The sequence below is a fragment of the Triturus cristatus genome, chromosome 8, assembly GCF_964204655.1.
Source record: "Triturus cristatus chromosome 8, aTriCri1.1, whole genome shotgun sequence".
NCBI classification, from domain to species: Eukaryota; Metazoa; Chordata; class Amphibia; order Caudata; family Salamandridae; genus Triturus; species Triturus cristatus.
The window spans coordinates 1680670232-1680693681 of record NC_140591.1 but is presented as its reverse complement, the minus strand read 5'-3'; the positions used below and the strand labels follow the sequence as shown (position 1 = coordinate 1680693681).

The following is a 23450-nucleotide window of genomic DNA, read 5'->3' as shown; positions in this document are numbered from 1 at the left end:
CGAGGCAGCCCATTGTGCACCAGCACAGAGGGAAAAGTCGGGAAGACACTGTATGCCTTAACTACGACCCTTTCTAGGTGACACAGTGCAGCACCCCTTTATCATAAATATGCCCCAATGTGTGTAGGGTATCCCAAAGAGACCACCACAGTTATGCATCAAGCAGGGGTGAGGCACTGTCCATCCTTGTTGTAGATCCCATTTGTAAGTACAGAGGTGCTGACAATCCAGAAGGACCAGTACCTCAGTGTTAGACCGAGCTCAGGGAGGCGCAAGACAGATAGGGGTGACTTGGTCTTCGTTGGAGACACAGGCAGGCACTCACCTTGAAGCGAGGGAGTAGCCTCGAGGCAAGTGTGACTACAGGTGCCCCTTCCCCGTATGGTCTCATGTTGCAATTAGGAGGCAACATTAATTTATAATCTATCTATGGTGATTTTGTCACCAGTGGGTGCTGTATTCATGTATTATTCATCATTATCATATGTGTTACTAACAACAAGAGTGGTACCAGGGAACTCTTTCCTCTTTGGTCCTGAAGAATATCTTTAGAGTAGGGCTAGAAACATGTCGACCAGTGGAACCTAGGCTCCTTGTTAGCTTTAAGTTCCCTAATTTCCCCATATTTTAACTGTACCGGACAGGGGTAATAATAAAGAATTTTTCCTACTGTCTAGGTATTTTTAACCTTTATTTCCCCCATTCAGACCTCCAAACTTCATCTACACATAGTAACAACAATGGGGTATATTCACAAGAACGTGTGCTAAACATCATCGAAAAATGCTAACGCAACTTTACACATCGCAGCCTATCGCGGGAAAATAACTCTGTGTCAACGTGGAATTCACAACACGGTGGTACCATGCGATAGTCCTCCGAAAATGCGGCCAATGTCCGCGATACAACCAACCACCTCGTCAGAGATAAAAACACAAACCCCAACGCAAAAAAACATGCGATGGGCCAAAGCGCGATGAGGAAATCAGCGATAAGCAGCGCCAGGCCTGCAATACACACATGGCAGGTGGGGAAAATCACTATAAAAGTAGAAAAAAACACTTAAACACAGGCGGGCAAACATGGCAGCTGCGAGCTAAGTGGTTGTGGCCGATGTTCCCATGGGTCCGTATATGGTCTCAAGAAGAAGCCCTGGAATCAGTATCGCTGTTTTGGATTATTTTCTTTGCCTACATCCTGCATACCTGCTGTTTTCTGCTGTGTTCTGTGTTCTTCATTCCGTCATATCGTCGCTCTACTCTACTCTGCCTGCCGGGCGCGGTGCATGGCGCTGGAGCGTGCTGGAGGCTCGCCAGTGCTCCGAGCTTCGTTGTGGGAGGGTGCTGCTCGTGAGTGGAGGCAAAGCGGCGTAGCCTGTTTCCTGGTTCGTGCCACAGGTGGGAGAGTCAGCACTGGAGATTATGCTTGCATCGGAGCAAGACGCCATGGTAAGAAGGACGGTGGGGCAGACTCGGCGATCCAGGTAGGGCATCTGGAGCAAGTGTCTGTGGCAAAGGCTGGCAGTAAAATCAGGGTTACCTATTCCTTGAAAGAAGGTAAGAACAAGTGTATGCTATTGCGGGACTCTTTATTTGAAGGGGCTCACATATACCAGCAGGGAGACTTCCAGGAAGGCTATTTAAAATTCAGGACCCAGACCTCTCAGATAACCACAAAAGGAGAGGACCTCTACAAATGTATGGAGATAAGTAAAGTACAGCAGCCCGGTTTGTCCCCGCCCAGAGGTTGTAGATATACGCTACGTACCAGGGCAGTACAGTCTTGTGTTAATATTGATAGTGCACAGCTAAGCCTGTCGGCCTGAGTCTCTCCCCCTGAAATTGATGTGCGAGTTCCTGGACTGGCAAAGCGAGCTGCAAGCAACGGCGCCAACATTGAATCTAGAGTCAACGGTATGCGGAAGGGCAGGTGTAAGAAAAAATCAACTGTAAAAGTGAAAATAACCCCCTCTTTGAAAGATTTTTATAAGGTTTAATCTACATCTTTATCCCCTGCTACATCTCAGGGTCTGGATAAGAAAGATAAGGAAGTCCCATGCAAGGCACAGTCACAATCACAATCTGTTGTATCTCCTGCACTACCTACACTATCTATATCATCTATATCACCTGAATCTATATCATTGACCAGCATGAGTTCCCCAGTTTGTTGGTCCCTCTACAGCGAGATATGCAGGCACCAGGTACTCTCGATTCTCTTGGTGTTATGAGTTATGGAGTTGCGGTCCTTAAGCGCTCAGAGACTCTCTCAGGGAACCAGCCCTCTGTCATCCATCCCGCAGAGGTTATTTCAAATAGGTTCTCCTTGTTAGAGGCCTCTGATACATATGATGGTGAAAAACAAAACCCTCCTGGGAAGGATGAATCTGCAACGCCAACAGGCTCTTTGGCAGAAATCTTACTCTCTCTTAAAGATGAGATGAGGAACATGTTTATTGTATCAGAAACCAACCAGGCAGCGATTCAGGCGTCATGTGTGGTGCTAGCGCAGAAGCTGGAAGAGGTCTCCCTAAGAACAGATGCATTGGAACAGGAGATGCCGAAAATTAAAGTGGCGCTCCACACCTCCACGGCGGAAATGGTTAAGTTAGCAACCCAAAATAAGGAATTGGAGGGAGATCTTGAGCGATTGGAAAATCACACAAGGAAGAACAACCTGAGACTTATCAATGTCCCTGAAGCACTAGAGGGTGCAGTTATCAGGGGATTTGTGATATCCTTGCTGAAAGAGACAGTGCTAAAAAATTCCCCTGAATTTGATCTGGCCAAGGAAATTCAACGGGTACATTGTGACTCGTTTAAAAGAAACCCTGCAAAACCAAAACCGAGGAAAATTGTAATGAATTTCTTGACATATACTGTCAAAGAGGCTATTCTTACCTCGGCTTTAAAGGAAGGAAGTATAACTTCTAATTTCTCTTCCAATCCTTTCTCTTTTTCCATCAGGTCGGATGTATCTCATATCACTGCTACAAGGCAGTATGAGTTGGGCAAAAGAATGGAGGTTTTAAATAAACTGGGGGAAAAGGCTCAATTGAAGTTCCCTGCATCTCTCCGCATTATGTGGAATAACAACATGTATACGTACCGCGCAGTTGAGGAGGTGGATGCGCTAATAGAAAAGATTAAAAGTGGGGTGTACGTTAGAGAGGTGGATGTGAGGTAGGGTTACTGCTATCGTGACCTGTGATTGATGTAATTAATATTTTTTCTATTTTTGTTTGAACCAAGGGAATGAGGCTGAATAGGCTTCTGCCTAATAGAAGGGAGGGTTTCCTGAGGGGGAGAGGGTCACAGATGGGGGGAGGGCGTGTTGGTGGGTAGCACTGGGTGGAGAGCAGTGGGTAAAAAATAAAAAAGAAGTCCTCAATCTCTCATTTATAAGTGTTTGGCCGTGCTGGAGTTTTTCCATTAGATGATAGACATACCCCTCTTGAGTAGTGAGCTTAAGATTATTTCGTGGAATGTTAATGGTTTAAGGTGCCCCCGTAGACAGCGCTTGGTGTTAAAGTACTTAGAACTATCCCCTGCTCAAATTTGTCTTATCCAGGACAAGCATTTAAGCCATGCAGAGTGTTATATTTTTAGGTCTCTCACAGGAAGCGCATGCGCTGCCTCTCGGAGGCATCAAGTAATCAGTATTAGTGGTGAAACTCCATCCATTGCGTTTCTATTTGTTTTGTGGCTTGCCATTGGTTACATCTGGCATTGCTCTTCTCATCTCGCTCATTGATTGGCTGGTGGTCCGATACCTCATTTCCGTTTTGCAGGAAGCAGCACCGACTAACTACAGTTTAGTTCCGCTGCTGGGCTCTTATCTTTTCATTTAGGGACTACTTCCTTGTTTTGTATTGCTGCTCTTGTACTAATGTGCCTGAAAATTGTCAAATGAAACTGCTCTCCCAGGAGACAACAACTCGTCTTTGGAATGAAGCTGCCGGGTTTGCTTGTTTAAGTAACTGTCCCCGTGAAGATTTTCTAAGGACACATTCTACCCAAGGTGCCTTGTGTGAATGAATCCGAAAGTGAAATGTCGTACTTACACCACATTCACACACGTACCAATATTGTGAGAATAGCACAGCAATGTACAAGTGCTGTTTCTGGTGCTTGCTGGACAAAGAGAGCGGATACCCAGTCCCAGAGGCAGGGGACACCAGCGATGTGAAGGAGACCTGGCTCCTGTGCGCTCTTAGCTGAAAATGACTCAATACATATTTCCGTCACGGCCTGGTGGGCCCCGGCAAGGACCGTCCTTTGAATCTTGTGTGTTTGAGTGCTGTGTAAAGAGTTGTATTTATATCTGTCAGACTAGGCAGCCCCGAAGAGAAAGAGAGAGATGCATCAAGGGAGGCGACTGAGACAGAGACAGGGAGGCTATTGTCGCTTTCAGAGCCTTGCGATTTCTTTCACTTTTTGCAAAAGGTTGACTTTGTGTTGCCTTTACCGGTGCTTTTCCTCCCACCTATGACCCGAGGCCTTTGAATTATTATTGCCTACAGTGAAATTATACATCTCCGTCGAACCGGAAGCCTACCCATGGTTTCACCCTTCCCAGTGTTTATGAGAGAGGAAAATCCGCTCTGTTGATGTCTTGTTACGTCTGCGTTTCCGCATCCCGCGGGCAGGCTTCTTGCTGATCTGCTCAGAGCTCACGGTTCATTACTGATACGTGCCTCGCAGATCCCTCCAGTCCGGTGCCCTCTCCCGTCGAGGAATAAATGTCAGCAGCAGTTTTGTTCTTGCACGGGCTCTGGGTTCGGATACTGCGTACTTCATCCTGGTTGTTTGTAAACCCCGTGCACTGTGGCGGTGCTGTGCTGCTCACTATCCGCATAGCTTCTGTGCAGCTTCCGAGTGCTGCATGTGTGTGGCCGTATCCGACATAAACTCTATTTAAGGATACAATGTGTGGCTCGGTGGCATGCTTTTATTAAAGCCAAGTGTTACTTTTTGCATTATTTGGCATTAAAAGGTTTAATATTTCCATTATTCCCTTTTAAAGGAACGCACAGTCGTTTGAGTAGACATTCTCCTGAGGAATCACCCGCAGGCGGCTCCTTCAGCACACATAGTGAACATACAGCACTAGCATCATGTGTAAAAACAGAGCAAGAGCATTATCTGTGAGCACTCTAGACTGGATTTATCCTAGAGGCATTACCCGTGAATATGCAGCACTAGCTTTATTTATGAGTGCACTGCATTAGTCATTTTTGTGAGAGCACTGCACGTCCATTGTGTGTGAGTACACTGCACTAGCATTATCTGTATGCTCACTGGGCTGGGTTTATCATAGAAGCATTAATACTCTGTGTGAGTGCACTGCACGTCCATTGTGTGTGAGTACACTGCACAAGCATTATCTGTGAGTACAGCACTCTAACTGTGCCCATTAGATTAAGTGATTTGCCCAGGATTAAAGCAGGATATTGAGCCGACGCGGAGACTCGAACCTGGTTCTCTAGTTCCAAAATCAGCAGCTCTGACTGTTACGCCACATCCTCTCCCCATCCTTCTGAAAGTATATCAATAATTGAGTCGAAGGGCCTTACAAATCCTGTTCCACTGATAAATAATCTCACAGAGCCATGCTATCTAATTAGAACGATCAGTGTGAACCGTGCAATGTGTGAAACAAGTGCTCGGTGCATATAAACAAATGTAGGTACATACGTCCTGTTGTCTTGAAGTTTCACCTTCCATCTGCACTGGCAGTGTCTGTGCGTGAGTACACAGCACTGACTGCAAGTGTGAGAACACAATGTTGCAATCATCTGTGACTGTGTGCGTTTTCATTACCTACGAACATGCCTCACGTACACTGACGCTGCACTGTCAGTATTCATGAGTACGCCTCCGTTACCGTGTGTACACAATCCTCACCATCTGTCAGCACACTGTGCTTGTATTATCTGACAGTGCTGTACTCTGGTTGTTCGTGAGTGCTGTGTACTTGCTCTGAGTAGTCTACACTGGAGTTTCCTCCTCACTATCATGATATTTTGTTTCTGTGTCACGATTCTCATTTCTTCCGCCTGTGTTCAGGGCAGAAATGGGCACCATCGCGAGTAGAGGGGAAAGGGTCTTATGGGAAAGACCATCCCCCCTCCCCTCCCCAAGTCTCTCATCTGTCTCTTGCCTCTCTCTCTGGCCCTTCCTGCCTCTCAGGAGCTCTATTCTGGGGGACGCAGGCTCATTTCTTTTATCTCACAGGAGCACAGCACACCCTGCTGTCTCAGCGTGTGCTCGTCACACCGCGGTTCTGCGGCCTGTCTTATGGAAGAGACGGGAGGATGGGCTGAAATGGCGCCTGTATTCTCCTGCCAGCTTCTGAGAGATACCTGGTAGTATATTAATAGGTATAAACAGCCACACATATATTAAACCTGGTATATGACGCGTCAGACACTGACACCTTCAGGTCACAGTCAAGTCAATGTCATCGAAACAAACAACATTATTTTAATATAATAGTAATATTGAAAGTTGGTGCGCTTCTTAGTTCAACTGTTTGATGAAATATTAAAGAAGTTAGAATCTTTTTTAACAAACCCGAGAGTTTCGTGGTTTGACTTATTCGACGCGCGTCCTTTCCCTTTTGCGGATAGTTTCTGTTTTTAAGCTTTTCAGCGTGCGGGAAAGAACCTCCCTTTGTGCCAGTGTATTTGTAGGCTATGCTTGGAACCGGGTCTTTATTGCACCTACTTCCGTAAGCTTTTTATCCACAGAGGAGTACTACTGTTTCCCCTCTCCAATTACTGGTCTGGTTTCTTCGGCACCGTGAGAAATGCTTCTTTGGTTGGCGGGATGGTCTGCTCAGCCAGACTATAATTTTGCAGTGGTTTACTGTTTCAAGTTCAATTTCAAAAAGGCTTTTTGATATATTAAAACAATATTTCCAATCCAAACCGTCAAGCCAATCCTGGTGGTCTTTAAACTGCGTCGCCTGCCCCCGGCCCCTACCTCAATGTCACAAACGGAACAAGCATTTGCAATGCAATAGGTCTCGCATTTACTCGAGTTTGAGCTATTGGCATTGTAAATGACAATGCCTTTTATTTATGTTTTAAAATCCAAAATATAAATAAAAGGCATTGTCATTTACAATGCCAACAGCTCAAACTTGTGTAAATGCGAGACCTATTGCATTGCAAATGCTTGTTTCTAAATACTCTTGGGTAAAAGTATTTTGTTCCTCTGAGCAGACAGTACATAGCAAGGGTGTTGCCATTTTGATTAAACAGGGGGCAGGCTGCTCCATTAAAGCCACTCATTCAGGTGAATCAGGAAGGTGGATAGTGGCCATATTGGATTTCGGAAGACTAGAGTTAGCATGTGCTTCCTTCTATTGTCCCAATACCCATGACCCGACGTATATTATAAAATTACAATCTAATCTTGTTGAAATTATTTCGCCAATAATTATAGGAGGTGATTTTAACGTTCTTCTTGACCCCGTAAAAGATAGATCCAATCTCAGCCGTTATGTGGGGGCTCCTCGAGTACGGTCTGCAGTGAAAAACATGTTACATGATTTGGATCTTGTAGTTGTCTGGAGGGCAAAAATGGGTGAGAAAAAGGGATTTAGGTTCCATAGCGAAAAACGCAGGCATTCTTCAAGAATTGATTATGTTTTAATGGATAGGTCGAGCTTAGTTAATAGGAGCCACATAACTGTGTTGCCTTGCCACATATTTGACCATGCTCTGGTGGTGGTTTCGTATGTGGGAAAAAGGTATAATCCACTACTCAGGTGGACCCTTAAAAGGTCCATGTTGTTAGACGAGGATATAGTAAGGGCTCTTAAAGTGGCTACAGTAGATTACTTTGCAGTAAATATGGGCTCGACTTCCATGTATTATGTCTGGGAAGCCTTTAAGGCTAGTACAAGGGGCCTGCTGCATGGTCTTATATGTTCAAAAAACAGGGAAGAGACTAGGGAGTTACGGTCCCTTGAGAGGAAAATCTGTTTGCTGGAGGAGGAGAGGTCCCAGATCTGCCATGGGAATATCCAAAGGCTCTTTCCAGTTCAGAGAGATCTGGATCAAGCACATCAGGAGTATAGGGGGAGACTGGATCTTAAATGTAGGGCGCAATGGAGAACAAAAAATATGCAACATTTTGAATATGGAGAGAAGGCAGGTGCCCTCCTGGCGTAGAAAGCTAGATTAGACCGCTCCAAGAACAATATAAATAAATTGATAATAAATGAAAGTGGGGAGAAGTCAAGTAACCCGGAGGACATAGAAGCTTGCCTTCTCTCTCTATTTTCTGATTTACATAGTGAAGGGAAGGTACCTAATAATATATTGGCTTAGAGATAAATCATTGCTGACATTAATAAAGGTGAGTTGTGCGTGTTTAGATGCTCCAATAACGGAAAATGAAATAAGAGATCAAATAAGAAAGGGCAAAAACAATAAGGCTGCCGGCACTGATGCAGTTCCGTTTGGATGAACTGGTCCCTATATTGGGGATCTTGTTCAATTCAGTTTATAGGTCTGAAGGACAGGTTCTGGGCTCATGGAAAGGAGCAACCATTATTTTGATCTTAAAACCTGGAGAAGAACCCCGAAAGGTAGACTCATATAGACAAATCTCCCTGCTGAATGCTGATGATAAGATCTTTATGTGTGTTCTAGCAGGGAGATTGGTCAAATTGGCCCCTGGACTGATTTACCCTGATCGAAAAGGTTTTGTTCCTGGAAGGTTTATCCAGGAACAGACTCATCAGCTAATTGGTAACATCGATTTGGGAATTGGCCGTAGTGGCTTTAGACGCGGCCAAGGCGTTCGACAGAGTCTGCTGGGTATACCTCTGGGAGATACTTAGGGTGATGGGATTTCGTCCTGTCTTTGTCCAGACACTGATGAAGTGCTATTAGGGAGCCTCAGCGAAAATTCTGCTGAATGGTATGTTCAGTTCAAGTTTCAATATACATAGAGGGAAAAGACAGGGTTGCCCCATTTCCCCATTGCTATTTGATCTCTATATTGAGTCATTAGCACAAGCAATAAGATTGGATCACTAGATTTCTCCCTTTAAATCCCAGCAATATAGCAGCAAGCTGGCTCTTATGCTGATGATTTGCTGCTATATACCAACGATCCTGGGGCGGTTATCCCCAGGGTTGAAGCTTTGCTGGAAGATTGTGTTTCCCTTTCAGGCTATCTTGCAAACACCTCTAAAACAGAGATGATGTGTTGGAACATCGATAATTGGGCAGGTACCATGCGTAGTGAATTGAGATACCTGGGTATCACCATTGTTAATAATCTGGACAAAATTTCCCAGCTTAATCTAAGCAGGACTATTAAAGAGGTTGAAAGGCTATTTGCTAGATGGAATAATCTCCCCATAACTATTTACGGTCGGGTCAACTTGGTGAAAATGGTTATTTTGCCAAAATTGACATATTTGTTTAACGCAATCCCTCTAGAATTCCAAGTAAAGACATTGTTAGAATACAAAGTAATATCGGAAGTTTATCTGGGAAAATAAAGGTGCTAGACTGTCATGGAAAAAGTTGAGACGTAGGCTCATTAAAGGCGGCCTGACCCTCCCGGATATCAACTGGTATTCAGTCGCTTTCCAATTTAAAGACATAAGGATGCTACTTGTTAAACCAGAAGAAACATCATGGGGGAGGTTACTGGGGAAATGATGATGACAGAGGGTGGTGGTGCGGTGGAAGGTTTCCTTTACAAATTTGGGGCACCTAGGTTCTTCAAAAGGGTGAGTTTGAAAGTTCTGAGGGCCGCCCTTTGTGTATAGTACAAGGTGCGATGTAGATGGAGGATTGGGTACTATTCAGACTATGCCCTGATCTGGGACTCCCCGGGCACCCCGGTTTGTTCGAAGGATAGCCTAGCGATTTCCATTAAAAGGGCAGGCATTAGCATTTGGTCGTAGCTTGTCTCTACTGATGGTGTGCTCCCCTGGGAGGTTCTAAGAGCGAAGGTTGGCAGTTGCTTCTCAAAATTTAAATACCTGCAACTAGCTTCCTGGTTTACAGCAGAAAAGGAGGACATAGGAAGAGAATGGGAGACATAATGAACTTTGCAAAACGTGTGTCCTAAAAGAAAGGAGGTCTCCATCTGGTACAAAAAGTGACTGCAGGTGGAAGATATGGAAACACTCCCTCAGTATGTAGTGTGGAATCTGTCTCCATGCGAGTCAGAAAGTAAAGATCTATATGAACCTTCATTGAAGCTTCTCTACAAACATGTGAAACCAGCTAGCCTCAAAAAGAACCATTTCTTTGTCATCAGTAGGCTCTATTATACACCTGCAAAGATTGTCAAATTCACCCCTTTATCCTCCCCAAGTGCCCTAGATGTAACCTTCCTAATGCCAACGATATACACAACTTTTATGAGTGCCCAGAACTTAAGGTCTTTTGGAAGAGAGTGGCGGAAGTTTTAAGTGGTATTTTTAAGATCAGAATTAAGGTAAATGTGCTCCTGGTAATATTTGGGGACGATGGTGTCATTGGAAAGAACCTTCAGCAAGATCAAAAAGGTATACTACTATACTTGGTCTTAATAGCCCAAAGGGAAATCTGTTTAAAATGTAAGGACCCTCGCCCCCCAATAATTGAGGAATGGTTGAAAGCTGCTTTTGCCATGGCATGTTTGGACCAGGGTGACGAGATCGAGAATGGGATGAATATTTGGTCTGCGATGGTCTCCTGGGGTAAGGAGCGGAATTTGATGTAGCCCCCCCTTTTTTGTTTCAACTTGGTACTATGATTACACCAAGCTTTCAACAAAGGAGGCCGGCTTGGTTTGGCCTAAGCAATTGCAGTAGTCATTGGGCGCACAGTTTCAAACGTTTGGCTTTTCTCTTTGAGAAATTGCAGAAGCTTATTGGTGAGATGAGGACACAAAAAAAACCCACTCAAACACAAACTGACCATCAGCCAAGCACCATGGAGGCAGCCAGAGCATGCGCAGAGGACGAGCGCAACCCCACAAGCACACCGGACGACCAGCCTGGGACCTCGGGAACAGGGAAGGGCACGGAGAAGAAGAAGAGGAAGACGATGTTTAGTCTGAAGGAAAACAGGATCCTAGTCACAGAGGTGATGGAACACCATCAACAACTGTTCGTCACCTCCAACATCGTGGACAAGGTGAATGCCATCGGAGAGCACAAGAGGTCAATGGACGAGGCCACGAGGCGATGGATTGACATCAAGAGGAAGACCAAGGAGAAACTCGCAGCCAACCAGAAGGCAGCAATGCAGACTGGAGGCGCGAGCCCAGCACCACAGCTCGTGCTGGATGACATGGAGGAGCTGGTGTCGACAGTCATCAGTGTGGAGACTGTGGCCGGAGTCGGGGGACTGGACACTGCTCGACAGGACACAACACAACCGCAACAGGGTGCGTGACCACCAGGTACTGGGGGGACGGGTGGAGATGGCCACAATAGCACACATGCACAATCAAGCAGAGCACAGTGAACACCCACAGTGACTCTGGGTCATGGCCCTGATCCACAGACTGTCACAATGTACAATTTCATGCTGTTTGAAAGTCAACATGTACCATGCAGCTACATACATGTGGACACATCGTAATACACCATCTCCCCTTCACATTGCAGGGGCACCATCAACACCTCCTACAGAGTAGTCCCACCAACTCTTCACTGATGACGAGGAGGACACCCCCAGCATCGACACCCAAGCCCTCCAAGACATCATTGACATCATCCGCAACTCACCTCCAGGATCAGGGCAGTCTAGCTGCATTGTGGAGACCCCCCAAACCACCCAGCAGGAGGCACCCACATCCCCAGCAGTCTCCCAAGACCCCCAGGAAAAACACATGGCCTTCCAATGCCATTAGCTGGCGGGCCAGAGGGAGAGCTGAGCAGGTGCGGTGAGGTTTGGCATCATGGCTAACAAACTGGACGCCATCCATGGGTGTATAGGCCCGCTCCATGGTCTCCAACGATCCCTGACTGACATCGCTAGAGTCCTGACGCGGAGAACAGAACACCTGTCCTCTGAGAGTGGCCCCAGCGATGCCAGTCGTGAGCTTGCACACATGCAGAGGCTCATGGAGGATATGGTGCAGATGGAGGCCGAAAGGTTGGCAGCCACTGCTGCACATCAGCGAAATGTAGCTGGGATCTACCATGCTCTGCAGATCCTCATCATGGCATTGCTGCCACAAGACATTGCACAGGGATGAAGGGATGAAAGACGTCGCCGAATGGATGAACACCAGCCGCCTGAAATTGAACACGGACAAGACAGAAGTCCTCATCCTGGGACCGTCGCCCTCCGCATGGGACGACTCCTGGTGGTCCCCGGCCCTAGGCACCGCACACAAGCCATCGGACCACGCACGCAACTTGGACGTCATCCTGGACTCCTCCCTATCGATGACCAGACAAGTCAACGCCGTCGCCTCATCTTGCTTCCACAACCTCCACATGCTCCGCAAGATCTTCCGTTGGATCCCGACCGAGACCAGGAAGACGGTCACCCAGGCCCTCGTCACCAGCAGATTAGACTACGGAAACACGCTCTACGCCGGTACAACAGCCAAGCTTCAGAAAAGACTTCAGCGCATCCAGAACGCCTCCGCCCGACTCATCCTGGACGTCCCCCGACGCAGCCACATCTCGAGCCACCTGAGAGACCTACCCTGGCTCCCTGTCAACAAGAGGATCACGTTCAGACTCCTCACCCATGCACACAAATCCCTCCACGACCTGGGCCCAAGGTACCTCAACGACCGCCTGACCTTCTACACGCCCACCCGCCAGCTACGATCCGCGAACCTCGCCCTCGCCGTCGTCCCTCGCATCCAGAGAGCCACCGCCGGAGGAAGATCCTTCTCCTACCTGGCGGCTAAGACATGGAACTCCCTGCCCGTCAACCTGCGGCTGACCCAGGACCACCTCGCCTTCAGGAAACAGCTCAAGACCTGGCTGTTCGAGCAGTAGCAGACCCCCTCCCCCAGGCGCCTTGAGACCCTCCAGGTGAGTAGTGCGCGATATAAATTCCATGATTGATTGATTGATTGATTGATTGAATGCTGCTGTCCCCACACCATCCACATCTCCACCCCCTAGTGTGTCACTGCCACACAGTGCGGCCGGCAATCCTCCTCCGGCCCCTGATGTGTCAGTTGTACACAGTGCCACAGACGGTACTGCAACACCCACAGGTGGGGCAGAGCACACATCCAAGGACGAGGACGTGGATGGGTTTGAGTTCAGAAGGAGGCTCTAGCATTAATTTCCGCCACCTGGCCTGTTCCTGCTTGGTGCCGTACATGGCCCCATGAGCTTCCACTGACCCCCGATACACTATGCTGCACTCACCTTGGAACACGACATGGACTGCCATTTCCTGTTCGATGACCAATGACATGGCGACCAGAGTGCGGACTGTACCCTTCCTCTTCCGTAATACTTGTCATCCCCAGATGGACTCTGCCTGGCCCTCCACGTGCTCATATTGTGTGGTATGCTTGGCATGGCTCTGTACCGCTCCAGCTGCAAAACTCCACTGGATGTGCAATAAACATTTACTAATGTACTGCTGTGTCATGTCTTTCATCATTCATGTATGAATGCGTGGATGGATGTAGGGACAGAGATTCCCCTTACGTCAATGATGCTCATTTGGTGGGCTGCCAGTCACAGTGTGCTACATTGCCTACTGTGTTTCGGGTGCTGTGGACACTACAGCAGGGACACACACATTAGTCACTTCCTTGTCAGGATATGGACTGAACCACGCCCATAGCCCCCGAGTCATTGTTGCAAGCCCTGCGCTGGTCCGGCGTACGCCAGGCCAGACCACTCCGCTTACGCTTCGAGGGGGGGGCCCACATAGCTACCTGTCGCAGGCGTACTCGCTGGTGGTGTGCAGGTCACTGGTCTAGTTGTCAGCATGTCATGGCCACTCCCGGAGGGCAGGTTTCCACACACACCACACCCATCTGGCACAGGCGTCACAGGTCATGTGAGCCCTCAAATATAAGAGTCCGACAACGTCACATTCTCCTCTGCCGGTGGTGACTGGATGACGGATGCTCCATGGTTCTCAATCATAATGGGCCCATGAGTTGTTGTGCACAGGGTTAGTGGCACCCGAAGCCTTGCGGCTGTCACAGGCCTACCACCACATGGCACTGACTGGGGTTGCACAGGGTTAGTGGCACCCAAAGCCTTGCAGCCATCAAAGGCCTACCACCACGTGGCGCTGACTGGGGTTACACAGGGTTAGTGGCATCCGAAGCCTTGCGGCCGTCACAGGCCTACCACCACGTGACGCAGACTGGGGTTGCACAGCGTTAGTGGCACCGAAACAGCTGAATGGGTGTGCAGCCTGTGATGATGATGTGTGCACTCCACTGATGTGGTCTCGTCCATTGATGACTAAGAACTCAGTGTCATATGTGGGACCTGCTGGGCTGCGGGCGGGTCCGCAAGATGTGGACCATACCATGGTGGCGGGACCGGGACCTGGAGCTTGCACGGGCACATGGTGTGCCCACTGATGGACACACCGGTGGCAGCAGGTGAGCAGTGGGGCCTGGGTGCGCTGGGGCGGCGGTGTCTCTCTCTCTCTCTCTCGCTTCCCTCTCTCTCTCTCTCTCTCTCTCTCTCTCTCTCTCTCTCTCTCTCTCTCTCTCTCTCTCTCTCTCTCCCCCCTTCCTTTCCTTCCCTCTCTTTCTCTCTCTGGCTTTCTTTCCTTCTCTGTTTCTCTGTGTCTCGCTCCTTTGATGTGCGGCTGATACACGTCCTGATTTTCTGCTTTATTTTCCAGGCTGTGACGTTGAGTTGTCCCTGACGAACCCAACAGGAGCCATCCGCATTTATGTTTTGTGTTGTATTTCAATAACATTTTTGGTTGTTACTTCAGTGCTGTGTGACTGTTTACGGCACACGGTATGTGCACGGTATGTGTATGTCCTGGGGGGAGTGGGCGGGGGGGTCTGGGTGTGGTTGCGGTGGGTGTTGTGGCCCTCATGGGTATCCGCGTTGCATGATCATTGTCTCCATGGCATCTGTGGGTCTTCCGGTGTGGCTCTTGGCTGGGCTCCCTTTTATGCTGCAGGTGGTCGTCCTGCTTAACATCAGCAAAAGTCAGGTGATAATTACCTGGTGCTACCGCGGCTTATCGCCTGTTTTTGGTTTGCATCGCAGATCTGGCAGTTCGTTGCGAAAGTGGTGTTGTGGTTTTTTCGTGTGTTTTTGCACGGGAACGCCTACTCTGCATCTCATTAGGGTTAGTTGGTGGTGTCCACCGTGGAGATTAATTTTGGGGCAGTTATCGCGGGAATACTGGCGATGTCTGCAGTTTGCACCAGCTTGTGAATGGGGTGTTAAATCTATCTTCACTTTTGATGCGTTAAGGTGGAAATAAATCAGAGATAAGTCCTTGTGAATATACCCCTATAAATGCTCCCAATTCTCAGTAGGTCATAGCACGCCCCACTCCGCAGCAGGACAGGAAGAACCCGATGATGATTCATGCCACCAAGGGGCAACCCTGGTGGGTGAGAGTTATTCAAGGAAAACACAGTGTTTCCCTTAGAAAAACATCAAAAACATCTTAGTGGAAGGAGAGAAGAGCCATCGCATAACAGAGGGACTCGATGATTATTAAATATCTGTTTTTGGAGGACGGGTCCTCCTGTTTCTAATTTTTCCTCTACCTCCCTCTTTCCTTTGGCGACTTGGCCCCAAACATGCTGGATGAGGTAATTTAATAATGGGACATAATGGGATTTATGTTTCAGCGGACGGGAAATCAGTCACCGTTGAGATGGGAGAGCAGCAGAAGAGGTAGGCAGCTCAGGAGACTGTGAGTGCACACTATGATGGTAAATGGATGCGGCGGTGACTGAGAAGATATGTTTGCATGTAGTAGCAGTAATAACTTTATTGTGGTTACATAAATATAACCATAAAAGTACATTTAAAATCACATATAAAACAATGTCTCAATAATTTCAGTTACCTCACAGCTGCCATAATAATTATGTACTAGCCCCAACAGCTTACAATAAGTGATGGGTGGACTCCACATAACTATGTTGCAAAATTCTGTAGATTTCCTCAGGCCAAAAAAGAGTTTAGGGTTTTAATATCACATTAATTCTGCAATTGTTACATGAGTCTAAGGTGTTCTAAAATGACACCTGCTATAGGCAAACAATAACAAGTGTGAAGGAACTCACTCGAGTGCAACATCAAAGTAAAAATAACAAGTGGAAAGAATCTAACAATGTCCTTGATCAACAGTGCGTGTTGAAATGTTTCGCACTTTATCCTGCAGTGAGAAATGTCTAGGGAACTCACTGACATCGAAATGAACACCAGCAGGAGAGTAGGAGGCAGGGAAACACCACAATAAACCAGAAGTCCCTTGGATATGATGGGCCTTTAGAAGTTCGACCAACAATTACAATGCAGGGTTTGCAAGGGCACGCCATTCATGGTAAGGTGGCACGTGCTCTAACCAACACGTAACACATCTAAAAAAAACGATGTAATTAACACATCATCATAAAAATGGTATCACCCGCCCACAATATCTGAATACTAGAAGACCAATCTAACAAAGGTCTAAAGCATCACCATATTAACATCTCACCCCCGGGGGGATTTCAACAGCCTGCATCACACTTCTGACCCTTATGCACCAGGCCCAGGTTACAAACCTTGAGAGCCCCAAACGACTGGTTCGTATGTGTCAGATCCAAGCACAGTGGGAGACACCCAAAGGGCGACGGATCCAAATAATCCACTCATTGGGGGTGCCGAGTACATGGGGCAGAAGAATAGGAAATGGGCCTCTGTTTCTCTGACCGACGGGCAGAAGGGGCAATCCCCCAATGCACCGGTACCCCCTTCCATGGGGCAGTCAGCGAGTCAAGCGGAAGTGGGGCAATTCTAAAGCGGAAGTACAGGGTCTTGGCTGAGTGGGGGATGATCCTGTCCATAAAAGTTTCATATTATGGCGTACACTTATGAGCAAGGAACGTGCACTAAACCCTGCCCGGAACCATAATGACACCGTTGAAACCCAGCCAAGGACAAGCCGGGGAAAATCTCATGAGAACTTAACCCATTGACCTGGACAAGAGCAACAATTATAACAAAATGTATAAATTGATCATAATATGAAATGCGGGTGGGAATAAAGCTTTGGGAAAGTAAATTAAGGGGCGTAAACATAGAACAAAGAGCCTAAAAAAAAATATTACATTTATTATGGTGTGATGAACTCACCTCCTTGCCCTGTCCAATCAGAAGTAGGGGAAAACACGATATTGAAACATTTGGAGGTGGTACACGAACACAGAATAGTATAATTGAGGTAAGTTAGTTAGAGATCAGTCAGACCAGAGCCCGAGACCCGTCTGTCAAACCCGTCATTCCGACTCGTCACAGACCCGACACGAATGCTGCCACAGACGCTGTCCGAGACGTTGTCTTAGATCTTGCAGATGCCAGAGACCCTGCTCGAGAGACCAAAATACTGATCGATAATCCAATCATCTAGAAGGGGAATTGCGGAAGAAAGATCGAGGAGAGTAGTGCCAGAGAGGGGTGCGACGCTGGCGTCGCACTACGAAGAGGTCACCTTCCCAGTTCTGAACCTGTCCTGATCCTCTGTCTTCCACCTGTCCCGGTGGACTCCATCTGGCCATCTTCAAGGAGTTGGGTTCATCTTTCATTTTAGGTCAATATAATGCTGTGAAATCTGTCCTTGTACCTGCTCTCTTCTTCTCCCTTTACAGGTGCTGTCATCACAATATTGTATTGAGACTTATTATTTGAAATAAACTTGATTTCTTCCTGAATGAAACTCGATGTTAACATGTATTTGACTTTTGACTCACAAAATTATTGATTAGATAAAACTTTTTTAAAAACTCATTAAGTCTGTGATTATTGGAGAAACCCTTTACTGTTATTTCCGCCTATACTGCTAGCTACTAGATTAATTGACCAGAGGAAATTCATTGTCAAGAAGATTGGATTTGTAAGATTTGGGTAAAGATCACAAAATCTTGCAGGTAAACAAAATTGACTCCTGCGGTACTACTAGCTTATTTGTATGAAGGTTTATGGGCCCAGGTGAGTATATGGTGTGTGAGTAACCAAAGCTGGTAATCTGCTGAATCACCTGTTGAGGCTGAGGCTATAGCAGAGTTAGAGTGCAGGGGAGGAGATACACAAGGGCTTCTAAACACTATCATACACTTAAATATATCCTGGCGACGAGAGGCTGATCTCAAGGGAGCTCACTGGATTGAGCCTTTTGTTTCTAAACATTTGGAACACTTTACTGAACAAGTGTCACAGGCAGGCGGGATCATGAAGTGCCAATTGAGGATGAAGATTCAGAGCTCACAATAATTACCTGCTAAAGAGGGTTCCTGAGGGGGTTTCACGAAATAGAAAATCATAAAGTAGCTGGTTTAGGGAACATGACCATCCCTTGTAAAGCAAGAGCATAGGTATATGAAGGGTGCGGAAGCAGGGGAGGGGAGCATAAGGGGTGAAGGCGGAGGTGGTAAGTTGGAGATGCTTCGGCTCTCAGATGATTGCAATGTTTGGTGCAATGAACCCATGAGCAGTAAAGGTGGAACTTAAGGGAGGAAACACTACTGTTTAGGGATCTGTGTTTTGTGCTCTGAAGACCACAATGTTTTCTTTACAATAGAAGTTTGAACATAATTATGAAGTGAGGGTTCTGTGCCTATGCCTTGCATTCATGGATTTGGAAGCAGGTCAGATAACGATCTTAGCGCCTCAAGGGGATACTAATAGCTGAATGAGCACAATAAGAATAGACTGATCCAACATAACATAAAGACTAGACCTCAGTTTATGTATGTCTGCCTCTAGGCCAGTTTGAAGTGTTAACAACATGAGATAAGCAATCACAGTGCTGTTCATGATCTAAGGAAGAAGAGACGTATGGCTAAGCAAGCTTGGAAGAGCTGTTTTAAGGTATGATTAGTGAAAGTGCTCTAAATATATGGTTATCACATAATGAGGTAGACCTGAGATGCTGCACTTTAACATCTTTTATGGGGTATATTTCTTTCTGTCACTGGAAGTCTAATAGAATATAAGAAAGCTGAGGCATTTGCTCTTAGCATCACGCGGCTGGCTGACGTCACCTTGTTTTCCAATGCTGGCCATGAAAGCCTCGCCGCCACTGATGTATTTGGCCTCTTCTTCATACTTTACGACCATAAACAAGGATTCACTAGTGGACAGCTCAGCATCTGAAGGTTTTACACTTCTTCTATATTTAGGAAGCTTTCCTCTGCCACTCTCAAAAGAAAGCTGCACTCCTGCAATGAGCTGATTTCACCAGTTTCTGTTGTATATGTTCCATAGGGAAGTTACAGCCCCTGTGGCGCCTGTGGCAAGTGGAGCTCACAAATCTTTAAGAGGCCCTCACTGAGCCCAAGACCAATGAATATCTTTGAGGTACGGAGGACTTAGAGGCCCCTCATCACATTCCTCATCAATTGGTGTTATGCCACTGGTGTTCCACTGATGCCTGTGTGTACAAATCTATAAAGTGTCAATATATGCGGAGGGAATTAGTATTCATTGGGAACTTTCGACAAGGAGAGACCTTTGTCTTTTTTGTTTATATTGCACAGACTTAAAGTAAGGCATATGAAGTGAGTTCTTCCCAGTCAAATAGGACGCTACCACAATACAACACTACAGAAGAAGCAATAACAAACTACACAACACACCACCAACACCACACACAGTAACTCATAAGAAGAACAATACAGCAACACAATATTAGAAAACAGACCACAACAACACAGTACACCAATACAACAGCAACACATAAAAAAATATAGAATGATAAACAATAACACAAACTACCAGACCAAGAGCATGAATGAATGTATTGTGATCCCTCATGTGTAGACTGCTTCCACTACCCTCGCCCTATGGGGACAGAAGGCCAGATTTGGAGTTTGACAGATAGATTACTTTGTCACAAATTGGCGGGTATTTCGTCCGCCGTATTACAAATGCATTATATCCTATGCCCCGTATAATAAGGTGTATGAGATCTCTGGTGTGATGCTGTTTTGTGATGGAGTAACCCATCCACCAAGCTATGCATCTGGCCCAAGTTTGTAAAGCCAATACACTGCTTAGGTGACTGCAGAAGATCAGCTTTATGCACATGGACGAGACCGGCTTATGGGGACTTCCTGCGAACGGCTCCTTTGCCCTGAGCTGGACTTATGCTTCCAGTGTCACTAAAAGACCTGCACAGGTCACTGAAGACATGCTCTGTAGATGCATCTTTACACTACTTACCTGTAAATACAGTTCTCCAGTCAGGGTATAGGTTACATTTACAGGATTTTGAATATGTTAGCTACTCAAGGGTGTGAGAATGTGTAAAGCCATCCAATGGTGGAGAATCTGTGCTCTGTATAGCTATCAGACAAAGGAAAGCTTATTGATGCTGTGACAATGAGGTCAAGGAGGAGACGGCCAAAAGAGGAAAGGTCCATCCTAAACTCATGTTCAAGAACCTTGAGACCCAAAACAGTCCGTGCTCTTGCAATCTGTAAGACCCCACACTCTGTGGAATGAGGGGGGCACTAGAAACTGGTGAGAAGGGGGCTACATTTGGGTGTAAGATGTGGCAAGATGAGCGTTGTGTCTTGTTGAAAAAGTGCACCAAAACCTGTGTACCTACAGTGAGCTCACAGACTGCTGTCCATCTGGGCACCTAATTGGACAGGGTTGCCTCCTTAAAAACCTCAAAAGAAATGTAAAGATAAGACAATCTTTCTACATTCATATTATCCCTTGAAATGTATTTGAATTTTAGAAGCAGATTTGCCACTCATGATAGATGTGTGTGTGTGTGGGAGGGTGTCACTGAACACCAACACAACCTCACATCACTGCTGTCTCAATCACAGAGAACAACCTTGGCGTGGAAAAAAGAAGTCAGAAGCTGACACATTACCTGTCACTGGCTTTAGCCGACAATACGCGCCTCCACAATCTAGCGACACACAGTCATGGGTTCCAAGACAAAACCTGTTGGTATCACATTGTCTGGGGCAGGGGTCTGCAATGGAGAACAAGCAACACTTGAGGAAGATTAGAAAACACAGAATGAACTACAAATCAATGTTCTGCACTGAACACCAATAGTTATCAAGAAACAGACGAAGAGTGGCTGCAGGGTGTCAAGAGTGACGACTCGAGAGTCATCAAGCTCTTGACTTTGTGCGGCACTTGATATCAAAAGTGCACAACAGGAAGTCACCAGGATGAGCATTGACTCAGGAGCCACAGCAGGAGAGATCATGTGTGGCTTGCTCAACCAGCTCTGTGCATGTCATTTTGTAACAGAGGCCTGGCAACTGCAGGAATCCTGTGTTCGAAATCCATTGCAACTGCACCTAGAACCCAAGCACAAATGAGCCAATTTACTTACGTGTTATATTTATTAACCTTAGGGTAGCCCTTCTGTTGTAGTTATCACTTAGTGAGGCCCCTCTTGCCTCCAACAGGACACTACCAAAGCTTTCCTCTATTTCAATTAAAATACAAACTTGTCAGGGCACATTTACCAATGTTTTTGCATCACCCTTGCACCATGCAAGGGGGTGCAGGGTATCACAAAACCTATAATGAGATTTATCAAGCCACGCAAGTTCACCTGGCATGGCTCTGTGTGGCTTGATAAATCTGAAGTAATGCAAGTCGCTGCCTTGGTTACTCTGCCCCAAGGGTGCGTTCCCAAATTTACCATTAGTGGCAGACCTGGGAATGCATCAAAATGCTTTGCCTCCCCAGGGGATGCGTAATGAGGAGAAATATGTTTATTTCTTCTTATTTTTTCCTCTTCCTACATGTGCTGCATTCTGCAGCACACACAGACAGTGGAAAATACCTCCCTACAATGCAGGAACCCTTGCACCATGGTGCCAAGGTGCTTGCTTTGGCATTAGGCAGTTAGAACGAGAAAATTCATGCCCTGTCCCTTTCAGTGCAGAAAGGCGGCTTGCTGCATTGTGTTGCGTGAAACCTTCTTAAATATCCCCTCTGGTGTATAAAGATCCCTCCCACCAGTATATTTGTGTTAAAGGAAGTAATGGAGGGTGAGAGAGATCTTAATATAACGAGGAAGCCTATCCTAAGGGTAATTAAGATTTCTGGTAAGTAATTTGGTTCATTAACCCTACATGTGCCCTCCTTATTACAGTATTTACTTATTGAGGATGTATCAAAGCAAAAAACTTAACAGACACATTTATATGCTGCTGAAAATCAAATGTATTTGTAAAAATAACTTAACTGCCATATTTATAACAGACAAACAAAACTTGTCTGTGGCTTTGGGAAACATCTCCAATTTATAATGAGCTAGACAAGTGTCAGTGTTCGTCCATGTTGCTGCCCTACATATTTCTTGGAGCAAAACACACACCTGCCTCTGCCCACGATGCAGCTACTGCCCTGGTCAATCTTGCCAACACATTTCCAGGCAGGTATAGTTCCTGTGACTTTTACGAAAGGGAAATTACAGGTCTAACTCACCTACTAACTGCGGAAGTTGAAGCCTTTGTCCCTTTCAAGGCAGTATCTCAGGACACAAATAAAGACTGAGAAGATTTAAATTCCCTTGTTCTCTCCAAATTTATCAATAGTGGGCTTCTAACACCCAGTGTTGAAGGCATGTTATCAGATGCCTGGAAAACAGGAAGAATGCTTTTTTCTGTAGAATGAAAGGTTGATTGCATTTTGGACTTAAACGTGGGTTAAGGTCTGATTACCACTCTGTCCAGAGGAATTGTTAATATGAATAAGAGATCAGCAAAGACGTTAATTCCCCCAGACATGTTGCAAAGTTTACTGCAATGAGGAATGCTGCCTTCACAGAAACCTGGGTAAAACCATCTTGGTGTAGAGGTTTAAAGGGAACTGTAGTGAGTACACAGAAGCAAGAGAGTGTAAGAGTACTATGTTTATTGACTGTTCTTCTCCACAGCTTCCAGGAAAAGAATCAACAGACCCTAGTGTTCAAATAGTAACATCCTGTAACCATGGAACTGACATCATAGAAGGAGATGGTGGGTTAACTAATTACTAGAACATCTACTTTCTTTCCCTGAGCGTGTAAAAAAGGGGAAAAAAGTACTTCAGAGAATCGATTGAGTATTTAGGGCATTGTATATCGGTTGAGGGGATTGAACCTAGTGAATGTTTGATTGAGGCCATCATAAATGCCTCATGTCCCAAGATATAGCGAGAGAAACAAAAGAAAAGGAAAAGAGGAAAAACAGCAGAAAAACATTGCATGTGCACATTTTTAAAATTCAAACATTTAGATGGAACACTTTTTACAAATCCAAACGTTTAGGTGG

The 23450-nt window shown here is 46.2% G+C and overlaps 1 protein-coding gene across 1 annotated transcript in view; it reads right to left on the bottom strand.

Moving 5' to 3' along the window:
- LOC146808593 (uncharacterized) overlaps positions 1-23450 on the bottom strand; it is a 95653-nt gene that overhangs the window by 37995 nt on the left and 34208 nt on the right. The window contains exon 3 of the mRNA XM_085623616.1: positions 21041-21145. Coding sequence (XP_085479742.1) covers positions 21041-21145 — 105 coding nt within the window. The remainder of the gene's footprint in view (positions 1-21040; positions 21146-23450) is intronic.